We start from the raw sequence: 15,396 nt of genomic DNA, 5'->3' as shown, positions 1-15,396 counted from the left end.
CGATCTCCCCCCCCCCCCGCGTTATGTGACAAAATCTCTGCCACAGGGGTGAGCGGGCGGTGACACACGGCTCGCCTCTGTCAGTGAGGCGGCCCGGCCCTGCCGTTAACCCGCCGCCGGGCGGGGCCCGCCACCCGCTCTCCTCACCCCCTCAACGCGGCGGCGGTGCTAGCGCGGGAAGGGCGCGAGCTCTCTCGCCCCGCCCCGCCCCGCCTGGCCCCGCCCCGCCCGCAGCGCACGTGGCACCCTCGCCTGGGCTGGTCACGTGACGCAGGCTCCGGGCTTTTCCCTCCCTCCCTTTCCCTCCGCGTCTGACCCCGTCTCCCCGTCTGGTCAATAGCAAGCAGCGGCGGCGCATGCGCGGCGGGCCCGCAGCACGCCCCCGCCCTGCACACCCCCCCCTCCTCCTCCTCCTCAGCCCGTCTCCCTCCGCCCTATAAAAGGCGGGCGCGGCGGGGCTCCCCGCTCCGCAGTGTGCGTGGGCGGGCGCGGCGGTGCGGCGACCCGCGCGGCCTCCTCTTTCCCTCCTTCCCCCTCAGCCCGGCCCGGAGCGGCCCATCCGCCGCCATGAGTTCGGGAACCCCCTACATCGGTAGCAAGATCAGCCTGATCTCCAAGGCGCAGATCCGCTATGAGGGCATCCTCTACACCATCGACACCGAGAACTCCACCGTGGCGCTGGCTAAGGGTGAGGCGGAGCGGCGGGGCCCTCCCGGGGCGGCGGGGGGCGGACGGGCCTAGGTTGGCTCCGCCGCCGCGGCCCGGCGCTTGGCTGAGGGGACGCGGGGAGCCCGCCTCGCCCGCCTCGCCCGCCGCCTCCGTCCCTGGAACAATGAGCCCGGCCTGGGCGAGCGGCGGCCGGAGCCCGCCCGCCCTGAGGGGCCGCGGCGGGGCCCGCGCTTCGTCCGCGCTGGCGGCCGGGGCGGGTTGCGGGGAGCCGGGGGGGAGGGGGGGGTGGTGGGGTTGGAGCCCCGTGCCTTCTTCGGCGCTGCTGCCTTTCCGTGAGTCAGCATTTGGGAGGCCGCTCCGCGACGCGGGGACGGGGACGGGCCGTGGCGGGGGGCTTGCCGTGCCTTCCCAGAGGGCGCTTCCAGCCGGCGGGGCGGGCAGGGCCCGGGGTGCTGCGGGGCCCGTGGTTTTTCACGGGAAGTTAGCAGTGCCCTGAAGAGGAAGAGGAGCTGCCGGCGGTGCTGGCTCCTCTTACTGTTGTCAGAGCCGGGAGGGCGACGTTGGTGGTTTGGTTCCTCTCTCCTGTCTGTACGGGGATGCTCGGCGGTATCTCGGTGCTTGGCTTGAGCAGGGCCCCAGGCCAGCGCTGGGGAAAACGGAGTTGCTGTTGATGTGTCTTTGTTCCTTTCGTGATCGATAACTGGACTCTGCTCAGGTGAGGAGGGTGAGAGCTGGTGTAGAGAGCCCTGTGGGGGATCTGCGTGTGGGTCTGGCTCTTCCTACCTTGCAGGCTGCTCATCAAGGCTCTGGGTCTTGATTCCCTGTAGAAATAGTGATCTTTATCTTCTACTTAAGTGGTGTCATTTGGATTCAGTTGTCACTTGTGCTGGGAACTCCCGTATTTACTCTCAAAAAACCTGCCCTGTCTTGTTTAGTCTCTCAAACGAGATCTTATTTCTGTACTGCTTTTAATGTTCAGCTTGGGTACCTGAGCTAACGTGCATCAGCTTTTTCTTTGCCTCAGTTTTGTCCTTCCCTGTTCTGGGAAGCTCACACCTTCTTGGTTGCCTTCAGCAACCCATCGGGATTGCCCACAAACCAAACATCTTTTGTTTTGAAAGACTAACTGCTGGCACGAGACACTGACTTGCCTGATACTCAACTGTTCTCAAGGCAGCCTGTGCCACAGTATTCATTATAATGATGTTTATGTGATGCTGGACATGAGTATTTGACACCTACTAGTCTGTATTCTGAAGTTAAAAATGCAAGTTTTCCCAAATTCACTTTTGTTCTAGGGATGTAGCTGTTTATTTAAATGTACAAATGGAGGTATTTATTTTAGTGTTTTACTCGGAGTAACTGAGAGGTTGCAGGAAGGTCTTCACCTTTACCCGGCAGCAGTAGAAATGGTTTCTCGCATAATTCTGGCTTCCACATAGTACTTGCTGCTTCAGAGCTTAAGTGGTGTGTTTCAAAGGCATATGTGATTAAAGTGCTTTATGGTGTGAGAAAGTACATGTTCTGCGTAAGATTTCTGGCAGTTCTTGTATTTATTGGTCTCTTAGTGTTCAGTTTTGATGAACTGGAATGCCTAAGAAGTAGTTGTTACAATAGATGAAGAATACATTTTTCCCCACTTAAAGTGCTGCTCTATAAACTTTACAGTAGAAACCCTGCTTTTCATTTTAGCTCAGAGGGTTTTTCTAAATTTAGAGACTTTATATCAAAATTAGTGTCAGAATTATGAACATAGCAACAATGTTAAAGTCGGTGACAGCAATATCAACCCTGTGCTTGGGGGGGGACAGCGGTTTGAAACGCTTGATCTCTGAAGAGTCAGAAGAACCATGAATTACTGACATGCAGTTGAAGTTGTCCAGATAGCTAGTAAATTATTATTAAGTCCTAGATGCCAGTGTTGAAGGCTCAGGTGACTTCTTCAGTATGTAATGTAAGTGCTATTCTCTTGATTTCTATCATCTGAGTGATACAAAGAAAAATGTAGGTTGAAAGAGACCTCAGGAAGGAATCTGGTTCTGCTTCTTACTTGAAGCAGGGCTAACTTAAATTGATTTGTATTTGGTTCCTGTTAAATCTCAACACATGCAGAATATCTTAACATTGGATAAGGAGATTCCATGTGCTTAATTAAGCACTGCAGGAAAGTTGTCTTGTTGGTTGCTAAACTTTACAAAGGATGTTTAAGCCCATTACTGCCCTGTCGGCAGTGAACACCAGAAACTTGCTCCCCCTTCTGTAGAAGTCTGAAGAAACTAGAGTTTTTGAGCAAGAAATAATCTGTGTAAGCTCTCCTTTCCAGACATCCAGTCATTCTTGTTATGCTTCCTGACCCTTCAGAGGTCTAGCTCAACAGACCCCTACACATGAGTACAAGCTATATTGTAAAACACTAGCTGCAGCATGGTGTGGGATTGATTTCCTGTTCATCTGTAAACGATAGTCACTGTAACTCTTCACAGGAGACAGCCCTTCAGACCTCCGCAAAAACTTAAAGCTGTGCTTTGTGATGTGCCAGAAGCCGTTAAACTTCAAATGCAGGGACAGGCGCGCTCAACTCCTTGAGCCCTCTCAAATGCACTCATTGCTATTTTGTCTACAACAAGGACATAGTTTTCCACCTTTTCAGTTAGAAACCTTGGGACCAGCCAACTGAGAGGCTGCCTGGACAGCTTTGGGCTTTGCAGGTCATGTGTTTCTCCATGTGGAAGCTGACAGGCTGATCCTAGCGCTCAGAGAAGATGTGGTGCTTTCTGTGCTAGCTGTGAGATTCTGCAGTAGTCCCTGGATAGCTTTAGTATGTCTTGCCATGAGCTGTGTGCTGTAATAATCTAATCTTGAGCAGGGATATCAGTGGTACGGTTCATGTCTAAAAGGCCACAAGCATTGCTTTCAGTTTATAATCTGCTTCTAGTTGACTAGGTTACAGCTGTAATATGATCAAACAGCAGCTGGAGAGCTAAAATAACTCGGAGAGGTTATATACCCTAGGAACCAATGGAAGATGGTTTTTCAAAGGAAGTGACTGATGGCTTGTCCTTGCATTAGTTAAGATTCCCTTCCAGCAGGTGTAAGCTGAGGTGCTAAACAGCGTTAGTGTGGTAGGGACAAAATTTGGCATTGGCTTGCTGCTCCCTGTGAGCTCCCATACATGTGGAACAGAGGTGAAGACTGCTTGCAGGACTAACTGCTGCTTGGTGGGAGGATCCACCTGGATAAAACTTTTCACCTCTGCAAACAGGACTCTTGATGAGTAGCCCTGTCTACAACCATCAATGCTCGTAATAGGATAGTGTACCAGGGATGCTCAGCACTGGGGTTGAGTGGATCCACTTTTTGCTGCCCTCTTTCTGGGGAAGCTGTGGTGCCTCCCCGTCCCCTATCATCCATGTGACAGGGCTGTCTGTGCTTATATCTTTCTAGCTGTGCAGTGGGAGTGGCAGCTGGCTGGCACATCACCACAGATTGTGACATGGCAGGTGCTTGTGAAAGGTCTGTTAAGGATGTAATTTGTAAAGGTACTGCAGGAATCATGGTGTGTCCTGGCAGAGATGTTGAGTACTTCTGTGCTAACCTGTTAGAAGCAATTGATGCAGCTCCAGTACAGAATTCTTCTATTGCCAGAAAGCATGCATCAAACCAGTATGTGCAGGTGCCTATCTGAACTGGCAAAGCTTCAAGAAGATGGAAAACAACTAGACTAGTAAACTCAGTGAGCTTCTGTAACTTGTGGCTGAAAAAATCTCGTGCATGTAGACCATGCTCATTCTCTAGCCCATTTTAAGCTTTCAGTGTCTGATGTAACTATGCTACATATTTTCCTGCACTGACAACCCAGTAAGTCTGAGTCTGATCTGTTCAATGGCTCAAATTAATTTTTGCTTCTACCTGGTAGCTGCCATGCAGTCAGTTGCAGCTTTTTTTCCACTCTAATGTGTAATGTCACTGGTTAGTACCTGCTCAGGTGTTCTGATAGTTGGGACTCAGTAAAGCCTCGGTAGGCACTGAGGTTTTAGATGTTTCAGTAAAAGCTTGCTTTGTAGTCAGTGGAATATTAATCATAAAGCCAGTGGCATGGAGTAGAGAGAGAATTTTAATAGGAAGTTCTTGTCATTGATAAAACTTCACCTCTATCTGTGTAATAAATGTATGAAACCAAAGGTGCAAATCTGAGCTCTAAAGCCTTCCAAGATTATTACCCTGCTGCTTCAGGGGTCTCTCCTGTGGTCTGTTGCAGTGGCAGTTGTCTCAAGCTGAATGCCTACGTGGGACAGGTGCTGGGGAGAGAAGGGGAATATGATAATATAGCACTGTGGGGAAGTCCTTGGTTTTGGAATAGATTCTTCACTCCAGCTGGTCTATGGTCTTTACCTTCACAGCTTGATGTAAACAAAACTGTTTATGCAGGCTGCTCAAAAAGTTGGCATTTGAGGGAAGAGATGTGTTTGATAGGAGATTCAGGGTTCTGGAGGTAACCTTTTTTTTTGTTACTTTTGGCAAGTATTACAACAGTACTTTTTAATTGCATAAATAACTTAACGCAATGCTGCAATGGTAACACTGGACTGACAGTAATCTTTCTAATGCTAAAGTGCGATCCTTTGGTACTGAAGACCGGCCCACAGACAGACCTGCTCCTCCGAGAGAAGAAATCTATGAATACATTATTTTTCGAGGAAGTGACATCAAAGACATCACTGTCTGTGAACCTCCAAAAGCTCAACATACTCTGCCACAAGATCCTGCCATTGTTCAAGTAAGTTAGTCTGAAGTGTTGATAGAAAGCTCTGATAGAACATTGGTGATGAAAGACTTGATTTTGGTATAAACTTACAAACATGAAGGCCAGTAAGTGTCTCCAGGAATCTTCAGATTGAAGCATCCTGAATTTTGTTGTAATGTTAAAAATAGCAGCAGCAGCATTAAAGACTTCAGTCAGCAAAGGCCAGAGCTAGTCTACCTAGCTGACAATGCAGGAAAATCATAGAGGTAAACTAACCCTTCTCAGTATTTACTTAAGCTTTAGCAATGCTGTATGTGAAGTAGAGAATCACTGCCAAAGCAAGTCATGTCTGGACACTGTAAATGGAAATGTACTTTGTCTTGTTACAGTCTTCACTGGGCTCTGCCTCTACATCATCCTTTCAGCCACATGTGCCTTACAGCCCGTTTAGAGGTATGCCACCTTACAGCCAGCTTGCTGCCAGCTCTTTACTTAGCCAGCAGTATGCAGCTTCGTTAGGTTTAGGTAAGTAAAAACTTCACTTGCTAGAATAAAGGTACGGTCCTTTGTATGCAGCTACTGTGAAACCAAATAACAATAACTAATACTGAATTCCTTGCCAAGTGTCAGGCTGCAACAAGCAGTGAATAAGTAGTTAACAACTTTGTGCAATGATCTTACTGGAAGGAGGCCTGCGTTTCACTTACACACACGCGCAGACACACACACACGCACACGAAAGAAACAAACTAAAGAGCTGAAATTTCTTTCTGAAAGTAATGTGAATACCTAACAGTTGAGGCCAGTTCATTTCTAACCAAACATACCTTACATACACATCACATGTAAGAAGAACTTGTATTCCCAGAGAGGAGTGTAAATAAGCTGCTCTAATGCTGTTCTAGAGATTCTTGTATCTCTTTCCAAGTCCTTCAGATGTTTCACTACCTTGTATCTTATCCATATATCTTTGCTTTCTCTTCTTCCCTCTATCTCTTTAGAGAAATTGGTAAGCCCTCCAGCATCAGCAGCTGCTTCCAGCCCTAGTTCTTCTCCGTCTCCACAACCTGTTTCAGAGCCTGACATGTCTTCAGAGCCCCATCAGCTCTCTTCCAAGGGTAACAGCAGTTTGAGGACTCCAAATATTTGGAAGAACTGCATGGCACTTGCAAACACTCTTGTTCTTGTTAACCCCTCCTAGAATGATAGTACTTATATGGGTAATGCTAGTAGAACTAGTTTGTTCTCAGCTATTTTTGCCTTTCATTACATGAAGCATTCCTCCTGTCCTAGAAGTATCAATTAGAGAGACAGGAGAATGAAAAAGTACAGGACAGCGGATCCTCTTGTGTAAGTATCAGGAGAGGGCTGAGGTTTAGGATGTGCTGCATCCTATCCAGGAACATGTGTCACCTTAGAGACTGGGCAAGGAATAAATTAGTCTTTCCTGGAAAGACAAGCACACTGCTTAAATTGTGGGTGGCCTTGCTGTTAGAGACATAGGTTAATAGAATACTCAGGAGTATTGCTGTAATTGAGGAAATGTCAGGATAGATTTCATGCATGGAGGGGCATAGTACCTTGTCAAGACTCCTAAGTAGTAAAGCATGACTAACAGTAAGCAATTTGAGTTGTGGTAAGCTGAGATAATGTAGTTCTGGGTGCTTGCTTCTATGTGCAAAAACTTTTAAAGGAGGTAGAGATACTAGACTGACCATCCTCAGAGCAGAGAGACCAGGTGCAGCCTGCATTTAAACATGGTAATTAGTTTCATCTGTTTTTAACTTAAGCATGTATGCTTGTTTTGGCATGAAACTGTTTTTACTTACTCTCTGGTTTTGGCCATCTATCTGTACGTACTTTCTCAATATTCTGGCTAAGCTTTGAAACTTTCTCATGTTAAACTTGCACAGCAGCTTTGTCCTACTGAATAATCCTTAGGATATGTCTGTTTGTCTTGGAAGTTTTCCAGGTGTACATTAACTGGGAACCTGCATGGTGTTACCTACTGGGTATATCTCATGTGGACTTGGGTGACCCAGAAGTGTTAGTGGCTTGGTTTTTGTGTACTCTTCAGCTTTTCACTTTTCTTGCTCTTTAAGTATACTCAGTTAAAGTTTGCTTCCAAGCAGTTCTTATGCATAACTACATAAACCTGTAGTACTCCAAAACTTCTAATTAAACCTAGAATGCAGTGTTTCTTCTGAGTACTGAAGACTGTCACTTTTTAATATAATTGGTGTAAGGTATACCAAACCATGAAAAGTATTTACATGTTTTGTAGTGTGAATAAATAAGCCTGGATGGAAGAGCAACAGAAGTCTTGGTAACACTTTGGCCTTGACCAAGAAGGAATTTAAAAGGGTAACTTTGAGATCCTGGTCTGGTTTCAGGTTTTCTTTGTCTGAAAGCTAACAATAAGCAATGAGGTTGAAGGACTTCTAAAAGCAGCTTACAAAATGGGATGTAGTAAAGGTGGTTAAGCTTTTGCTGCAAAACTTCTTTGACAAAGTGGGGAAGCTTTCTTCAGCAGTTTCAAAATGGTGGATTTTTGCTTCAGATTTAAAGTTTTATGTAAAGTAAAATCCTGCATAACCAAGGATACACCTAGAAATTAGATTTTGGTATAAACTGTCTAAGAGACTGACCTGGCTTGCTTATCTAATGTGTGTCTAACTTGGTTTAAGAAACAAATGGGTAGATTTCCTGATTTTAAGGCTCTGGATTTGAGAGCCACCACTTGTATGGCATTAGTGCCTTACCTAGTATATATGCCATTTAAAGAGAGCATGTAATGATAAACACTCAAGGCTTTGAGTAATTCTTGACAAAACAGTTTCTCCATAGAAGTGGGTAGGGTTTGAATAGCATTGGCACATTTTCTGAGAGGCACTTAGTCATTGGGATTTTTTCCAGGTGCTGGCTTTCCTTCTGTTCACCCAGTCCGCAAAAGCCCCATGGTAGAGCAGGCTGTTCAGACTGGCCCAGTTGACAACATGAATTCACAAAAGCCACCCCCGGTGAAAGTAACTCCAGGGGTTCAACGCAATGGGCGGCAGGTTCCACAGGGCAACAGTAAGACAAATGGTATGTATGTACCACTTCACCTTTAAATTCCTGTTCTGAAGCATCCTTCAAAGGTGCATAGCAAGACTAAACTGTTTTGGCTTTGTTCTTGTGCTCCTTTATTAAGTTTATCCTTCTTGTTCAGTAGATACTGTTCAGGCTGCACCTGTGCAAACCCAAGGACAGGTGAATGATGAAAACAGAAGACCTCAAAGGAGAAGATCAGGTAGGTTAACCTGCCACTAAACAGTCGCATTAGCCTAGAAAGTCAAATACTGTTACCTTCAGGGAAGGATTATTGGACAGAAGACTGAGAGCAAAATAAAGTTTGATAAAGCTTTGGGCATCCAGAGATGCTTCCCTGACAAAATAGGTTCTGGAGTCACAGAAGTTCAGAATGCTCCAGGGGCAGAATTCTACTGTCTTTTCTAGAAAACTTGAAGGTACATTATAAAAATTGATGCTATGAGTTGGCAGCAGCAACTAGATTTCTCTGAAACCTGAAGTATTTTTACTGGGAAGGGCAGCCTGTTTAAGAATTTTCAGAGCTCCTATAACTGAGGGGTATTATGGAGCCCTTGCTCCCAAAGAGCAGACTTCTTATCTCAAGACTGCAGTTCAAGTACAGGTCAAAAGAAAGTGAAATTAAATTCAAACAGGTATTTCTGCCAAAGCAAAATGTGAAAAGTCAGGAAACAAAACTTCAGCCTCTCAGGTCTTCAAATTAATGTGCCTGAGGGCAGCACTGTAGAAGGGGTTCTAGCTTTTCCAAAAAGGGCTTGATAGCATCTCAGTTGGAAATCGGAAACTATGCAAAGTCCAAGCTCCCTTTGTGGGTAGATGAGTCTTGGGTGGATTTTCTGAAACCAGTGACTGGCTTCTCTTTGCCATCATGACAGGTTTGTAGACTAATTACAGTACCATGCTTGCAGATGAACAGCAGACAGGAAAGATAGTTTTCCCTGCTTCCCTCAGCTTTTCTTGGTGTAGTACTTGTTCTGATTTCTTCTCCTCACACTGGAAGGAAAGTTGGGTATACTCTTGTCTTAATGGTAAGACTGACATCTAGGAATGCTTTTCAGAAAATTAAACTGTTGCTATAATATGTCTTCCACAGCCAAGTTCAGAAGTTACTTTCAAAGAGGTGGGGCCTAACCACAGGACTGGAAGCCAGAAACTCCTGAGTTCTAACCCTGGTTTCCTCTGGTTTTGAGCAAGTTGTTTAACCTCCTTGTGTTACCAAGTTTTTAAACTCTCCTGCTTTCAGGAAACAGGAGAACCAGAAACCGTTCTAGAGGACAAAACAGACCAACTACTGTGAAGGAAAATACAATAAAGTTTGAAGGTGACTTTGACTTTGAAAGTGCAAATGCACAATTCAACAGAGAGGAACTTGATAAAGAATTCAAGAAGAAACTAAATTTTAAAGGTTTGTGACTTCATTAAATATGAATTGCTGAGCTAGTAGTAAACACTGCATAGACAAACTCGTTCTGAGAAACTGCATGATTACATGTGGCAGCATCTCAAATCTTTTTTGAGGGAGCAAGAGAACAGATGGCTCTTCAGTATGCGTCAAGGAAGTGTAATACGTTTTATTATCTTCAGATGACAAAGCCGAGACGGGGGAAGAAAAGGGGGACCCTGGAGTGGCAACTCAAAACAATGACGGTAATGCAGAGGAGGACCTTCTGGGACCCAACTGCTATTATGATAAATCCAAGTCTTTCTTTGACAACATTTCTTCAGAACTGAAATCTAGGTGAGCACTTTCTAAAAGCTTGCTTTTTTTAATGCAACTTTAGGCATAGAATTCTAGACATAATTGTCACATGGTTTAATTCTTTAAAAATCTTAGAACGCAAGAAAGTCAGCACAACAGTCTTTTAGAAGGGAGTATTGGCATGCATTTGATGGCTCACAAGTGATACTAACCAAGCTTCACGCAGTGGGATCAAACAAAAAGCAAGGACTTCAACTGATACACTTGCCTAAACTATGACACAGGAATTTCCCGTTCTATTTCCTAGTACCAACTTTGAACCCATTGATTTTAAACAAATTTCTTATCTTGTTTGTGGGAGGAGGTGTCAGGGTCATGCTGTGCTGAAGATGGTGCAACTTGCAGACAGGAGCAAGCTAAGCCTGGAGTTTGGGCAGAGAGGTCAGGTCTGTCTGTGGAAATGCATTAAGCTAAATGTTGTGAATATTAAAAGAAAGCTTCATCTTTTGCTGCTGACACTGATGTTATCAACTGCTTGGTGAGGTCAGACATCCCCTTAATGCCAGTATGTGGTAATGTTTCTGCTTCTCTTTAGCAAAGCTTTCTTCCAAGTGCTCGCTGTAAAGTGTTCAGGGCTAGGCAGGCTCTGCTGAGGAAGAAACACACTGGTTGTGGAGCTACCTCAGTAGCAGTCTGCTGAACCTCAGTTGTGATGAGGCTTCCTGTGTTTCTGGAGATGCTTTACTGGAGTGAAGAGTTTGTAGTTTTCAAGAAAAAAAGATAGGGTTTGAGATGCTAGTAAGACCATGTTCAACCCTTTTCTAGGCCCATCTTTAGTTTTCCAGTATGAAAGTAGCTTACAAAAGCCAACAGCTGTCACTTTCAAATCCATGCTTAGCAGAGGAATTGTGTTAGTGAGCATGTATATGCTGCAGTTGGTTCTTGTTGCAATTTAGTTCAACAAAATAGGGTGCTTGAAGCTTCCTAGCTAAATGAGTTGGTGGCTATTTAATGTTTATATTAAATCTGAATGCAGTCTTGTTCAGTTCTAGGCGTACCACGTGGGCTGAAGAAAGGAAGCTCAATACAGAGACATTTGGAGTGTCTGGACGGTTCCTTCGTGGCCGCAGCTTTCGTGGTGGATTTCGAGGTGGAAGGGGTAGCGGAGCAGCAAGGCGAAACCAAACCACTCACAGAGCTGGTACTGGCAGAGTGTAACTTCAGAGGCAAGTTTTTTAGTGAGAACAAATACTGTCTCTGAGCCAGGTTTGTCTCTTCTTCCTTGCCTGAACTGTCTGTGCAACCTCTCTTGCTCTCCAGTCTCATGGATATATCAAGAATTGTTCCTTATTGTACCTGATGTATCCTTCTTAGTGGTAGAAGGAAATGTGAGCGGTTTTAACATGTTCTTTAACGTGTTGATTGTTCTGTTTATTTCTTGGGCTAGCCTTCTCTCTGAGAAAGCAGGAGCTGCTTGTTTGAGTTGAGGCTCTAGCTAAGCATTTCAGTTGATACATGGGTGTAAACTTTGCTGCTTTTCTTTTTCTTGGGAGAAGATCCCCATGACATCAAATCTAACTCTACCTTTTTTCCTGAATAGGTTCTAACATCTCTCCTGAGAGGATGAAACTGTATATAGAAAGAAAACAACCAACTGCTGCACTAATGTGGGAAAATGGTTCATATTGTTTACTGTCTCAGCTCAAGTGACAGAACTTCATGTACTACTGCTTATATTCTGGACTTATTTTGGACCAGCAACTGTCAGCTGGAATATTCTTTGTAAGAGGGAATGTGTTCAGGGGTACCTTCTTCAGGGTGTCTTTTTTGTTTGTGTTTTTTTTAAGTGCAGACTAACTTACATTGTTCTTCTTTCTGGGTCTCTCAAAGGCTGCTATAGTCTAAGCTTAAAGTCAGACTCCTTTTCTGAACCCTGAAGAAGATAAATCATGCTATTTTAACATGGAACCAAAGCTCACTTGAAATAAACCAGCTATAATTTGTTTGTTCTGAGTAACCAAATGGATTCTTTGGTGCTGCTGGTCTCACTGTTCTTGGCAGCAGGTGTGAAGTAGCACTTGGTATCTGGAAGAATGGATTCCTGGTGCTGAGGAGTTATGTATATTGTCACTTGGGAATACTGGATTGTTGATCATGTAGTAGTGTAAATGACTGTACAACTGTTTGTCAGCTGGTACTAATGTGGAGGTACTGCAGGTTTACACAGAACTGTGACTCTCCCTCGAGCTGAAGGGTGCTGGGTGTTCCTCAGAGGCTCGGAGCTCCTTACTGGGTGTGGGCAGTGTGGGGGCACAGTGAGCTGTGTCCTCAGCAGGACAGGGGCGGCAAGTGTCTCTGCTCGTGTGCTCGGAATAGAGTTTTTGGCAGTAGTTGGCTGTCTGGGAAGGAGACCTGAAGCTCCAACTTCTTGCCTCAGTTTGTACCTTGCTCATAGGTAGTACCAAATGCAAACAGTTCTCTGTACACTAGTAGACTGTGGTGGAACACTATGGAATGTTTTCATTAAACTAGGGATGGGAGTCCATATAATGAAGCTTAACAGATGGGCATGTTTAATTTGTTTCCTCTATACCCCCCATACTGTAAATAGTTTAGTTGTTTTTCTTTTTAAGAATCTGTATGTGGGGAAAGGGGCTGGGAGGGAGGGGTTACATTTGTTTGCATGAATAAGTGGGTTAAATTGCTGTAGGCATGTGTCCCTTTTTTGGTTGGTAGGGAATTTTGTTGAAAAAGCACCTTGATGACTGAACCCCTTACATAGCTAGAATTTTTTAGTTATGCATTGACCTAGGTTACTGTAAAAGCTTGGATTTATTTTTGTAGGACTTCATTGCTAAGAATTAGAACATAGCAGTGGGGCTGCTCTTTGGAGTAATGTAAATTGTAATTATAATAAACATGTAAATGTTTAATGTTTCCCTCCTACTTTGTTCTGTATGTAGCTCAGTAACATCAGTCTGTACAACTTGTCAGGTGCCTGTCCTAGCAGGGCTCAGATCTAAGTCAGAGAAAACTGTGTTGCCGGTCTGCAAAGTTTTACACAGTATTTGAAAAGGGCTTAAAACCCTAATGCAGGCACTGACCTCCCTCATCACAGTTCCCCTGTGTTCTGGGTCTGGCTCTCTTGTTGAGGAATCAGCCTATGAGTGTTACTGTTGCCTAAACTGCCCTGAGCTGTGGGGCTTGACTAGAGTTTGTTTTGGGTGGCAGTGCTGCTGGTTCAGTAGCCACAAATGCCTTCAGTATCTGGGCTCACACCAGCAAAACAGGGTGTGTGCTGAAACAGCTTACTGGGAAGCTGCTGCAAGCCTCTAATTTCTTTGCTGGCAAAACAGTCAGTGTGACATCAAGTGTAAAGATGGAATTGCACTGCCAGAGTCAACTGACTTGTCAGAGGTGGCTGTGGCAAAACAAGAAATAATCATTAATGTCTGTGTAATGCCTTTTTATTAGTTTTTAAGGCAGTGATTCCCCTTGTTTCTACAGTAAAGCCTCTGATCTAATACTTAAGACACAGTCATTGCTACTGACACTGCTGAAGTTCCTGTAGCAGGGACATGTCCCAGCCTCTGCAGAGTTGAGCCCTCTACCTGGCTCATTCTGCTGTGTGAGGGCACTGATGGCTGTGGCTCAGCCCCTGGACTTGTTAATGGTGAGCCCTTCTCCACTGGGAATGCTCATTCCTGTTGGGTCTGGGGCAGGCAGTGGTCCCTGGGGCTCTGCTGCAGCCCTGTCAGCTGCCAGGTGGAAGATTCACAACATGAGGGAGTGATTGTGGTGACTTGTGCAGGGAACCAAACACAGCTCTTGTGACTTCAACATTCCAGCCCAAGGACTGATAAATGAAACAACACTGTATTCCAGCAACTCGCTTTCTCGGGCTGATGTAGTCTGGTGCTTTCCTGAGCAGAAGCAGCACTGCAGCTTTCCTGTCCTTGATTCCTGTGTGATACTCTGCCCACACTCTTGCTGTGTTGCATTGAGCTGTAAACAGCTTAGTTGTGGTGCAAGAGGCCAGGGAGTGTGTGAGAGTTACTGCAGGTTTGTGTCTGCTGCCTGGAGCAGTCCAGGCCATCTCTGAGCAGCCTTCCTCAGGACCCTCAGGGGGGTGAGGTGTCCTGGGGCAGGGGTTTCCTCTAGCTGAGCTGCCTCTTGCAGGGCACTGGGACTCCTTCAGTCCTTGCTGTGCCTGCTGCCAGCAGAGTCTTGCTTTATACCTGTAAAACCATGTGTTGGTTGTCAGCAGCAGCCTGAAGAGCTGCCTTCAAGGGCTGTTTCAGTTCCACCCCCTTGCTGGAGATAAATAGGGAAACTTGTATAATAAAAGGGCCCCTGTTGCTACTGCAAGCAGGTACTGAGCCTTGTGGGCAAGAGCTCAGGTGTGGGAGAGGCCTGAGGCTTCTCTGCAATGCGAAAAGCCAACCCTAAGCACAACTAGTGAAGTGACTGGCTTCTCTCTTCCCTGAAAGCTGGGACTAGAGAGATACCCTTGGGAGTCCAGACCAGGTGGATAAAGCCTTTTCTTGTGCCCCACTCCAGGACAGCAGGGCTGCATTCCCCAGTGCCTGCAGGAAGAGCTGGGCCTTGGCCACAGCAGGAGTCCAGCCCGTTTCTGCCTCCTCTGTGTCACAGAGGGCCCTGGAGCATGGGCTGGGCTCACCAGACGACTGTCCTGATCGGCCTTCTCACAGCAGGGAGATGGCAACGGCAGCGGGATCAGCTGGAAAGAGCTTCTCCATGGCCAGAACTGGACAGTGGAGATGCCATAATGCAAATACCTCTCTGAAAAAGAATTCCTTATTCCCACTCACATCTCCTTTGGGCTAGTTTTAAAGCATTTGAGTAAACAGTTGTCACCTGACACCTTCAAATGCATGTATTTCTAAGTTTATTACATTATACATGTTAATGTCTGCAGCGAGTAGATGGCACAGAGCAGATCCTGCCTCTCAAGAGCAACGTGACTGTGGAGCACAGCAGCATGTCTCTGCATCCCTTGCAGGATGTCAGCAATCTCCCTCTGCTGAAGGGAAGAGAGAACTGGCTCATGCAACTGCTGGGACTGGGAACACTGAACAGGCTGGACCAGAAATCGAGTTAAACCCAACTCCTGTGGGTAAGATGTACAGAGGAAGCAGTGTGAGGGTAAACACAAAAGGAGGAAAGCTTTGTG

General features: G+C 45.8%; 1 protein-coding gene across 4 annotated transcripts; it reads left to right on the top strand.

The window, feature by feature from the left end:
* Positions 1 to 409: 409 nt before the first annotated feature.
* On the top strand, positions 410 to 13,135 carry LSM14B (LSM family member 14B). Of its 4 annotated transcripts, none has more exons than XM_069803998.1 (10): positions 411 to 688; positions 5,283 to 5,446; positions 5,803 to 5,938; positions 6,415 to 6,531; positions 8,330 to 8,500; positions 8,625 to 8,705; positions 9,747 to 9,908; positions 10,088 to 10,241; positions 11,249 to 11,428; positions 11,803 to 13,135. In XM_069803998.1, exons 1-9 carry the CDS (start codon positions 568 to 570, stop codon positions 11,418 to 11,420), a joined length of 1,278 nt encoding a protein of 425 aa, XP_069660099.1. In that variant the 5' UTR covers positions 411 to 567; the 3' UTR covers positions 11,421 to 11,428; positions 11,803 to 13,135. The 4 variants fall into 4 exon arrangements, with proteins under 4 accessions (XP_069660118.1, XP_069660114.1, XP_069660099.1 ...); XM_069804008.1 differs by having other exon boundaries at positions 412 to 688; positions 8,628 to 8,705; XM_069804017.1 differs by lacking the exon at positions 6,415 to 6,531 and having other exon boundaries at positions 410 to 688; positions 8,628 to 8,705.
* The last annotated feature ends 2,261 nt before the right edge of the window (positions 13,136 to 15,396 follow it).

The sequence above is a fragment of the Haliaeetus albicilla genome, chromosome 2, assembly GCF_947461875.1.
Source record: "Haliaeetus albicilla chromosome 2, bHalAlb1.1, whole genome shotgun sequence".
In the NCBI taxonomy this organism is placed as follows: Eukaryota; Metazoa; Chordata; class Aves; order Accipitriformes; family Accipitridae; genus Haliaeetus; species Haliaeetus albicilla.
Note: the sequence above shows the minus strand (reverse complement) of the source record. Positions and strands in the feature narration are given on the sequence as shown.